Source organism: Poecilia reticulata, linkage group LG16 (genome assembly GCF_000633615.1).
Source record: "Poecilia reticulata strain Guanapo linkage group LG16, Guppy_female_1.0+MT, whole genome shotgun sequence".
NCBI classification, from domain to species: domain Eukaryota; kingdom Metazoa; phylum Chordata; class Actinopteri; order Cyprinodontiformes; family Poeciliidae; genus Poecilia; species Poecilia reticulata.
Window position 1 is genome coordinate 25,851,707 of NC_024346.1, and position 11,485 is coordinate 25,863,191.

The 11,485-nt window shown below is 40.1% G+C and overlaps 1 protein-coding gene across 5 annotated transcripts in view; it reads right to left on the minus strand.

Annotated features, from left to right (window-relative positions):
* Positions 1-11,485, minus strand: part of LOC103478276 (myelin basic protein) — a 98,500-nt gene that overhangs the window by 32,455 nt on the left and 54,560 nt on the right. For 3 of the 5 annotated variants that reach the window (XM_017309441.1, XM_008431996.2, XM_008431997.2), the window contains exon 2: positions 10,387-10,445. In XM_017309441.1, coding sequence (XP_017164930.1) covers positions 10,387-10,445 — 59 coding nt within the window. Of the gene's footprint in view, positions 1-10,360; positions 10,446-11,485 lie in introns of all 5 variants that reach the window. The other 2 variants (XM_017309439.1, XM_017309440.1) reach the window with 1 other exon arrangement.

An 11,485-nucleotide genomic window follows, 5' to 3' on the forward strand; every position in this document is an offset into this window, starting at 1 on the left:
TGTTAGGTCTTGGTTCAATAGGCTATGTGCAATCATTTCAATATGTTTTAATAAACATTAAACCAGTCCGGCCCTCGGCTTGTAGCAAATTTGTTTTTTTGGCCCTCTGTGTATTTGACTTTGACATCCCTGCTTTAGATGTTTAAATAATAGATGTAGTCATTGTCATTTAGCTTGATAAGTGTGGCTCACCGGACTTTACTAGAAGTCTCTTTAAAGCTGGAGTATGTAACTTAAAAAAAAAAACAATTGTTAAAACTGTGACCATGTTGTGACAGTATCGTGCGATACAGATAATCAGTGAAAAAAATCGAATTCCTCCACCATCTCCTAGTGCTACTGCTGCCATCTGCAGAAACGCACCGCTCCCTGCCAAAAACAGCCAATCAGATCCAGGAGGAGGGTCTTAGCGCTGTCAACCGATGACGAGTATGCATTGCTCAATGAGCTAAAGGCAGAGAAACAACTTTTGCGTTTCAGGAGAATCGTCATCGGTGAATATGCTGACTAGCTCTAGCATTCACAACAGGCTCAACTGACGGGAATAAGCGCACAAGCTGATTGACACCACTAAGACCCTCCTCCTAGCTCTGATTGGTTGTTTCTGACCAAGCTGAACATTTCAGCTTGGTCAGTAGTTAGCAAAGGTAGAGGAACAACATTTTTTCAGATATTTTGCCTGATACGATACCGTCATACTGACAGTTTTAATAAATACTAAAAATATTTTTCTATAAAAGTTACAAACTCCAGCTTTAAGAAACAAGAAGGGGTGCTTTTGTCTATGACAAACTGACAAACAAAAAAACTTTAATGCATCAATATATAATGCGACATGTCTGACATTACATTTCCTAAAAATTGCAGCACAAACAAAGAGCGAACATTCGCTGCACTTCAGCTGGAGTGCCATGTTCCATTTCTCCCGCTGGAAACTCGCAGAGGGGGAATGCCTTGCTCGGCCGCCTGATGGCTGTCGGCGACACTCGGCCGTGATGGCTGCCACCTGGGCTCCACTCAGCCCTCTGATCCCCATTCAACGCCGGAGCACAAGAAGGGGGTTCAGTGTTCCTGAGTACTCTGGAGATAGAGATGAAGGAGGGTAACGGGGTGATTGAAACACCCTTTTATGGCCTGTCCGATCTCACACCTTCAAAGGGTTCCAAGTTCATATTGCTGCCTTGTGTTTTTAGTGAGAGTTTCAGAGCTTCACCCTGTGCTCTCTTTGTAAGATGTAGGATGTGGAGAGCAAGGCTTCTTTTGCAGGTGAGGTCACTTTTCTCACTACGAAGTAAAAGGGTGATGAACCGGAACCTTGGAAAATAAACAGGGTTAATACTTCTAAGAAAGTATTTCATTCATCTGCAGATATTAAGGCCGGTCACGATAACAGATTTTGCTAGGTGATAAATTGTCCCAGTAATTATTGTGATAATTACTGCAATCGTAATACAGTTGTTTTGAGATGGTTCTCAAGTAATATTATGATAATGAGCTCTCAAATACCAATAAACTTAACACTATAATGGAAGATATTTCAATAGTGGTGCACCGACCTCTTTAATTTTGGGGAAATCAGTAACCAACCGATAATTACATGTGAAGCTGATCTTATCCCCCAGTCTTATCTGCCTCAGCAAATCTCTAAAAATCTCTAAAAAATGAGAGAGGTTTGACTGGCAGACCGGCCCATCAGGTCATGTCTGCATGTCTACAGCTAACAATCTTCACCCCACTGTTGACAACTCAGTGACTTTCTTGCTATATTTATCGACATTTCAGTCAAAAACAAAAAATTGGTTTTGGCCAAAATCAGAATCGGCAGGTCAGGTTTTCTAAAGATTGTTAATCGGCGATCGGCCTAAAAACTGCAATCGGCACACCCCTACATTTTAAATATTTAAAATACAACACGCCAACCAAAAACAATAAAGAAAATAAAATGTAAAAAATCAACTAAAACCATGAATAAAATGGATTATCGTGTCTCTGAACAAAAAATATGAATGGAAATTGAGCTCATTTGAACTAAAAATGCAATCAGTTGAATCACCGCTTATTGCAGCAGGCTCAGACACGGTATTCAGAAACACTTAGAGATGTGACATTTAGTAACAAACTTTCTAAAAAGAAAAAAAAAAACAACACTAAAAGTAACATTTAAGGTCTATTTCTCTCATCAGTGATGCCGCGGTTGCAGAAGTCTTGCTGTGACTCAGATGTGGATGCCTCTCCTGAAGGCACAGTGGACACAGAAAGTGACCAGCTGAGCGAGTCATTATGTCCACGCTGCTCTAATTGCTGCGGGCTGATGGCTCGTGAAGGCTGGAGGCCCGCTGAACGGGCTCTGAGCTCGCTCCTTCTGGGGCTTTCATTCAACTGTTTCAGTGGTAAAACTGGATCAGGACAAAGCAGCTGCTGGGTGAAGAAATGTCATCTGAAGATTTACTTTTAAGATAATTATCAGCGGGGAACCAATTCAGAGAGGATGACAAGCAGCTTGCTTCTTACGGATTTTGTCCGGCTGCATGCAGAGGCTTGAACTTTGTGATTTTTGTATGGAGACCGAAGAGTGACAAATAACTTCCTAAACAAGTATTTAAATGTCATTAATTTATTAAAAGTGGAAATATAGAAAAAACGTAATAAATGTAGAATTATTTGTGTGTGCCTCAATTGATTTTATTTTAAAAACTAGATCCAGTTATTTTACAGTTTAATATTTTATGGTTTATTTAATGCTCCTGTGCAGAAAAAACATTATGAATTAATTTAAAATTTTAACTTCAGCTGTCAAACTCAGGCGGGATCAGGACAGCTCCTACAGAGACCCTGACGTCTGATTGGCTGCTTCAAACAGCAAGTCAAGACAACGTCTTCCAAGTTAGCTGTCACTCTGAGTTTAATAACTTCCCTACAGAGAACATAAATAGCTTCCATAGCATAACTAAATTGTTGCTATTTATTTGCCACAAACTCAGGGTGAGCAACCTTAGCCTCTGTATCTGTAGCTTGGTCTGAAATGTCTCCGATAAGTTCACGAGAGCACATTAGCCGGTGTTAGCTAGCGGGCGGGGCTAACACTGAACCTGTCTGAAGTCTGTGGCTGCTTCCTGCACACAGGATGAGGTAAGACAAAGCTAGAGATATAGAGGCTGGAGTTGCTCATCCAAAGACTAGCAAATGAATTACAGCAACTGAAAACATTGACCCAGAGTGAGAGAGAACTCAGAAGTTGTTTTGACTTGCTGTTTGAACCATGTCAAAGGGTTTCTATTGACACTTTCCAACTACGTCACGCGAGGTGCCTTGACGGACGTCAGAAGAGAAGGATGAGCGTATCTGGTTTCTATCTTTTGTCTGTTTGTGCAGCTGATCACTCATCACCCTACATAAACTTTTATAGTAAAATCAGCTAAATAAAATACATTTTAGGCTACCAACTGTCTGTTATTTGAAAAACTTTACAGGAGTTAACGCATGCATTGGCTGCTCTGATGTCCGTCATGGTGGAGTGAGCCTCTTTTTGAAGTTCTGAGTTGACAGCTTAATTTAATTCATGATGTGCTTCAGCACAGAGACAAGAAATAATTTATTAAATCATGAAATAATTATATCTAGCTTTTCATATGAAGCCAAAGCATTTCATTGAGGTGAGGTGAATTTTATATTTAATAAATCATTCCTGTATTTATTTTAACTTTTAAATAAATTGTTGACACATTTAAATCATCATTTCAAATCTTACTCATTTGTTGGAACTTGGCACTCCACACCCTCCGTACATCTGCACCCTGAGCTGACCCCGTGTTTGATCCAGCGGCGCACACCGCCACTAAGTAATAACAACGTCCAGGCCTTTTACACCATGTCAAGATGTTGACTCCTGATCTTTGAGATAAGCAAGAAATCAATTCAACTCTCAGCAGCCGAGCAGAAAACATCTCAGCACGAGGCGCCATGCAGTCGTCGCACAAACAACGCTGCACGATCAGGTATGCGCCTCGTCGCTGCAGATGGGTGTCAGATTCAACAATAACGCTGTGTTAAAAGAGTTCCCCCTTTTTTTTTTATGCGAACTCAGCTCGATCACGCTAAATGCAAAATAATTAAGCGAATATGCAAGAACGGAAAACAAAAACAACTATTTATGGAGGAACTTGTGGGTTTTGACTGAAGTGTTAGAAAAAATATGCTGGAAGCTCGCAGATTATCCACCATAGAGGAGAAAGTAACATGTTTTCTTTTTTTTTTTTTTTGTTTTACATTTTTTTACATTACATTGTGGCTTAAAATGTAAGAAAAAAAATGTTGCATTTCACAAGGTGGAGCCTTGTGACATATAACCCATGTGACTGGCGAGGATCATCCTGAGCCATCGCTGTAGTTATACAGTTATAAAGGTTAGGCTGCTTGTACATGAACTGACTGACATGAACGCCATAGTATGATGGCATTAGCATGCTAACATTTGAATAACGTCCTCCAATTGCACTTAACAACTTGTTCTAGTATTAAAAAAAATGACTGACGAAATATATATATTAAATGATAAAGATGCACTAGTCTATTATGGGACAAAATTTTGCCAGCGCAATTTAGTACTACTTGATTCCAGAGCATACATTTGATAACTTTTTGGTCCCATTTTTGCAGAATTTCGTTCATTTTTCATCTTAATTACGCTGTGGCACTTAATACAAATACAATAAAAGTGGCGATAACACAATTTCCAAATTTCTCACACGGGCTTTAAGCGTCTACAGTGGGAGCAGTAAAAATGAAAGGCTAAAAAAAATCAAATATTCAATAGGCTATTCCAGCTCACCAGTGCAATTTTCATATACTAATCGCACACTAAGTCACATTTTCAAATATACTACCATTCATTGATGCTCTAATGGATGAAACTGAAAGTAGTTCAAAACAGTATCATTTAGAATGCGTTATTAAATTATCCATCTAATTCAAACTTTATTAAAGACTCAATATCCTGGTACATAGTAGAAATAAAAAATAGAAACAATAAAAAAGAAGATAGGAAAAAAAATATTTTAATATATATTTTATGATTATAGAACAATTCACTGAAGTACAAAATTATTCAGCAAATCCTAACCTCTCCGTTTCACAGCCTGTCCGGTTGGTTCAAGTTGCCTTTCATGCAATTTCATGTAAAAGAAAATGAAGAAAAAGTATAATCCCTCTAACATCTTACGAATTTTAGAAACAAAAAAGCCACTGGTTTTATTTGCTGGGATTAAATGTGTTTTCGTGGGAGTTCAGATGCTCTGGGATGCCACAGAGAATGTTTTAAATTCAACCTTCAGCCTTTTCATTACCATTTCATCAATAATTCACAGAAACATAAAATGCTTCGAGGGGGGTGGGAAAAGGAAAGCATTCAAGTCGAGGCCCATTGTCGGGATCTTGTTATACAAAATGTGATTCGTAGCTGCCAGATATCACCGCCGTTAACATTTCAGACGGATGAAAGGAAGCGTTTGACAGCCGAGGCGCGGCGCAAGAGTCCGGCACGGAGAGCGCCTTTTCTGGAAAGAGAGCGAGATCATGACTCTGACAACAACATCTAAAAGACGACCTGTTTTACTCTGTCACGCTTTGTTCCCGCTTGCGTGTCACTATGACAACAGGCTCTTTGTGAAGACGACTTACGGGGTCTACGAAACAACCGGGAGATACACAAGTAAAAACGCAAAACAATGTAACAAAAAATAAAAAGAATGTTCCTACAATGCAGCATGCTGACCTAACGGCTCTCCTACCAGCTCCACACTTGACAAATTAATCCACTTCTCTCGTATCTGCTCCTCTCCCTCTGGAGTGTGTTTGGCAGGCGAAGGAAACAAATCATATAAGCTGAGCCATCAGGCTCCCCGCTGGTCTGGGCTCCCCTCTTCCCCACATGATCAATGTGCCAGACGGACAGCGAGCCGTAAACCAAACTGCCTAGCCAGTTATGCAGCTTACTCCACGATTACAAGAGCGACGGCAGCTGCTTTACCAACTATATATATGTTTATATTTTTTTCTCTTCTTGTCTTGCAGCCCTTGCTGGCTCAGATGGTTAAGCAAGGTCTTCCAACCTACTAAAGTAGATTGGAGTCTCAGTCATAACAATAGAAAGTAATTACATCTAATGTAATTTTGAAAAGGTGTTACAAAGAGAACTTCAACAAAGTGATTGGGGAAACAAAAGAAGTATTTGTTTTACATAATTGCAGCCTTGACATTTTTAGTCGAGTGCAACCTCTAAGGGCCGACAACTTTGCTACTTCCAGGGTTCCCACAAAGTCTTAGAAGTTTGGAGATTGTTATGTTGAAGTATTTTTTTCCATAAGAAAGAAGATTTGGATTTCACTCGTTACAGCCAACATTTTTTTTTGTGGCTAACATTGTTTTTTTGTATGTGTTTTGAATGCAGAAGTAAAGGAACGTTCGTTTCCAGTTCGAGTAAAGGTGAAAATTAAGTCTGGATCAGGGTTTTGGACTGAACCTGCCGTTGTTTGACCGAGTCTGGGATGGATGTTACATGAACGAATCTGTACTGAGTGCAGGGAAATAAAAAAAAGAATCAAGTTTACATTTAACAACTTAAAATACATATTTAAAATCTTACGGTTCTGTTAAAATACCTCACCACACTTGAATCAGAAGCCTTTATGTCGTTTCGCGATATGAAAAGCAACAAAGACAACGAGAGAAAAATGCAGAAATATCAACTTTCTCAGTTTTTATCTACATCTGATAGCTGATTATTTATTGTCTAGCTTAAAAAAAACAGATGTAGCTAATTTTTCTTTTTACAACATTTTTCTTTTTGCGTGGTTCTTGTTTCCATGGAACTTGAAAGTCACAACGTCATTTGGAAATAATGCTCCACCTTCACCGCACCGCACCACCGTCAAAGTCAGGCTGCTGCTAACTTTTACAGACATTTTGAAGAACACTTCACCACGAGCACAACAGCTTTTACACACACCGCATGTAGACTGCTGCTGCAGAAAATTACTAAAACATTGCAGCAGTGACGCAGTAACAACATTACATAATGACATATCTCGAGATAATGCAGTGCAATCAACAAGGATTGTGTTTCTGTCATGTCAACATGTTGGAGACTTGAAAGTGAAACTGACAGCATGATCTTCTTTCTGATGAACTCGGCTAACAGCTGTGTGACCACAGAGAGGGATTGAGCACATTAAAATATCCTTCTAAGATGGCTAACCTCATACATACGATAATAATCAAGATGGCAAAAATTAATGCAGCAGACACCAAATTTCATATGTGGAGGGATTTTAAAAGTGACTCATGTGCTTCAAACACATGACAGGATGTGACGCTAAACTCCTTCATTTCTTAATCAGACCTGTTGTTAATAATGCAGCATACATCCAGAAATAATTCTTAGTGTTTTATCTTTTCCACATTTTATCTTATAGCTGTATTCCGAAATGGATTAAATTATTTCCCCCACTTCACAACCTTTTCTTTAAATGTTTGATATTTTAAAAACAAATGAGAGATAAAAATTTTGGTCGTCTCCTTCTCTAATAGCTCAGTTTATTCAGCCTGCCAGCGCAGACCTTCAAAGCAGCAGAACTGCTTTTGTACGCTTCCACAGATTAATGCTTTAAGACAGACCTGTTGGAAAGTCAAGAGACAATTCCTTTCACTTCATTCTTCGTTCATACTCTTATATGCTCTGTCAATTATGGGAGCTCATGTAGACAAATATTTCCCTTTCTAAAATCTGCCCAATTAACCAAATTTAATTGGACTCAGATGGAGTCCAATTAAACTGCAGAGGCATCAGTGGAGAGAGGACGCACCTGATCTTAATTTTTGAGCTTTAAAGTCTGGGGATACTTCTGTTAATGGGATTTCTTACAATTTGTTTTTGTTCATGTTAAATCTACAAATCTCTGTTGTCACGATGGGGTGACGTGTGATGAGTCTGACGCCACTTTGTTTACGTTTCGTGAAGAAAGAAGTTGTGCTCAGAGTCTTCTTCATGGGTTTTCATGTCGTTTCCTTTGGTGGTTCTTGGTGCAGTGCCGCCACAGGCGACCAGGGGAACAGGTTTTATTTTATTTATGGTTTGGTTCTTTTGACACAGTGCAGTGTCATATTGAACAAATGCCGCCATTTTTGCCCCCAATCAAACCGGACTGTCAGGTCTGAAACCCACCCCCCAGTCATTTCCTTTGGTTTCAATGATTTTTTTCAACTTGCTGACCGGCTATGAAGCTCATTGCCATGTTAGACTTTAGTCCAGTTTATCATTTCTCAAAAATACCACGTTAGCTGAGATAAATACATGTTAACAGATTAAAGAGTAGCAGAGCTTTGTCCCAGCTGTAGAGAGCCCGGTGTCAGTCCTGGTCAGAGCATTGTTTATTCACTCTGTCCAATTAAAAGACGTTCTGCAGCGGGCTGGTGCTGGAGAGAGAATTTCCCTGGTTTATTACCGGGGGCACATCACGGCTCAGCATGGAGAAACACTGCACTTCAGGCGTCGCCATGATGACCGGCTTCAATTAAGAGTGCGTTGACTGCTTAAACTTCATTAAGGCCAATGTTTTCCCAGAAAAGTTTGCAGCAGCTCAGTCGATGTGGCAGAACTCGAAAAAGGCCGATTCGTCAGAGCGTGTCAGCGAGTCGGTTTCTCACCTTAAGAGCCCCCTGCAGGAAGAGAAATATTCACACCCTCCGAGTTCCATGTCGCAAACGCAAACTTCTTTTGAGACTTATGGAAAAGCTCCTGACATTTCACAGTGAACAACTCCTACAAAGTGGTTATTGGTCGTATAAAATTCCCCTTACAAATCAATTGAAATGTGGCAAACTGTGGGATACCTCGAAGGGGGCGGAGGGGGGGGTGAAATTTCAAGATGTTCAGCTAAAACCTGGTTAGTGTTTACTCCAGTACCACGCTGTACGGACTTTTTAAACCTAAAGTCGTTCAAATTTGTGATGCAGTTTCCACATCACCCCTCTTGTGCCCTCCCCACATTAATAACCCTAGAAATGAAGAATAAGTCAGCGTACTATTCATAGATTACTGCCTATTAAGACAGTTGTGAGAGGAGGGAAAAATGCTGCCTGTGCGATTACCACAAAACCGAGGATTTATGTTTAGATCCCTGCGGGTGAGAGTTTGTACTGAGGAAACATAAGGCTCAGGAAGGACTCAAGCGCCCATTAAAGCACGGCAAACACTCTGTGCATCGGGCTCTGCGCACAAACACAACCCACGTGAAACGCTGCTGCCTTTTCCTATGTGGATTCCTGTCACATAGTCTGAAAAGGGTGAACTGTCCCACTGAAAGCCCAGTAACAGTAATAAATAAGCAGGGAGCGAAGGAGACTGACAGCAAGGCTGCAACTTGGTTCAAAGTCCTGCAGATAAAAGCCAGCGCTCACACTGATAAGGCTTCAAATAAGCTTTCACACACACACACACACGCACGCACACACACACACACACACACACACACACACACACACACACGCGCACACACACACACACACACACACACACACACACACACACGCGCGCGCACGCACACACACGCACACACACGCACGCATGTTCTCGCTCACACATTACCATCATCGCGATCAAGCTCGCACAACAACAGGAGGATGCAGGAAGCAGTTCACTATTCCTTCTCATAGGTAGCTGCGTTTCCATTAATCAAACTCAATGTATGAAAATAAATTTGCTAACTGGAGACACAGCAATTTCAAAAAACCTTTTTTGTTTACTGATAAAAAAATATTTTGTGGGTTTTTTTGGGCCGCAACAAAATATATGTATTTCACAAAACTTCAAAGGAAACACTTTTTTCTCATCACACGGGTCATGTGATCAACAACCAGTTATTACTACAGGCAAAGACTATAAAGAAGACACGAAGTACTTGGAGGATGATGGGTTTTTTTTGTTTTTTTTCCAGACGATGTACAGCTGGATACACCAGAACTCTTGCAGAATCACAGTTCATAAAAAGTTGCATGTCGAATCCGTAGCTCTTCCGTAAAATCTCAGACTGCAATTTCCCCAAAACGTCGCAAATGCAGCGGCTAACAAGACTCCGACGTCTCCTCTGACGGCTGATAGGCGATGAGTGCCAGCGCCGTGGCTGAATTACGAGTATAACTCACTTAAGCTTATTCACATGTGAAATTAATGTCATTTTGTATTCAATAATTTCGCACCTCAATTGTAAAATTATGTTTTTCTTCGACATTAGCTGAACATAGACAAAAGCTTGTGCACTTTTCTAATGCAAATGCCTCTATAGAAAGTGAATGCAGAGGGTCTTACTATCTTAGAGGGTCTTATCTTCTTACCTTGCTGTCTGCGGGCGTCTCCCTCTTTACTAGATGCTGTCCCATGCTGCTGACAGAGGCTGGGGGGGGAACACAGAGGAAACACCACATTACAAAGACATCACATGTTTTCTTATCAAATACAAGGAAGCCATCTCCAAAGCCAAAATAATTTCGTATTCCTGCAGGAACCCAGCCACATTAGGGTGACTAAATTTTCTAAATATGCTCGTTATAGATAAGAGGAGTGACCTTTGCTCTTTAATAAATCAATAATAAGCAACGTAATCTAATTTCATGAAGTTTATTCAGCACATTTTGACCTGAAGTGTATCGCCCAGCATTTCTCACTCGGCCGAAGCCTTTGGGCTGAGGCGGAGCCGCTTATAGGGAAACTATTTCTGAACCCGATCCTCGGTTTCAGGCTGAATAGCGCTCCATCTCATTCCTGTATGGTTAAGGGAAACGTTTGATTTATGAATCTGTTTAAATTATCAGACTGCTATTCATGTCCAGCACAGGAAGCGAGATTAAGATTGATTTTAATCATTTTGTTTTAATGAATCACCTGCAATTTGTTTTAATGAGCTAATTTGATAAAAGACAGTTTATCTGGTTGTCAGAGGAAGATATTTATTGGGAAATTAGTCCAACGCTTTGCATGATTTTATTATAAATATTCAGTATTGTTATGTGAGGATCCTTCAATCATGCAACATAACAGTACGTCGCACTAGACGCAGACGAGGTCAGCCCTGGTTTGGACGTATTCTCTCACTGGCAAGAAGGCGGTGTAACGGTTTCTTAAAATGTCTTGTTTGTCAGAGATTGCTCAGAGTAATTGGCTGATCGGAAACTAGGAGAAAGAAAAAAGAAAAACATATTTCAGAGCCAGCACTAACAGATAGTGATTGTGTAAATATATTGATCTTCATGACGGAAGCCCACACAGGGACAGGGGTCGCTAATTAGCTCTGGATAGAAACTTGTATGCATAGTATCTACCTCTTTTTAAGAGGCAATGCTGAAAGTATTTGTCCAAGTTGAATAAAAAAAAAAAAAAAAACAAAACAAAAAAAAACCTAAAAACTGTCAACCTAAAAACTGTTTAGGTTGACAA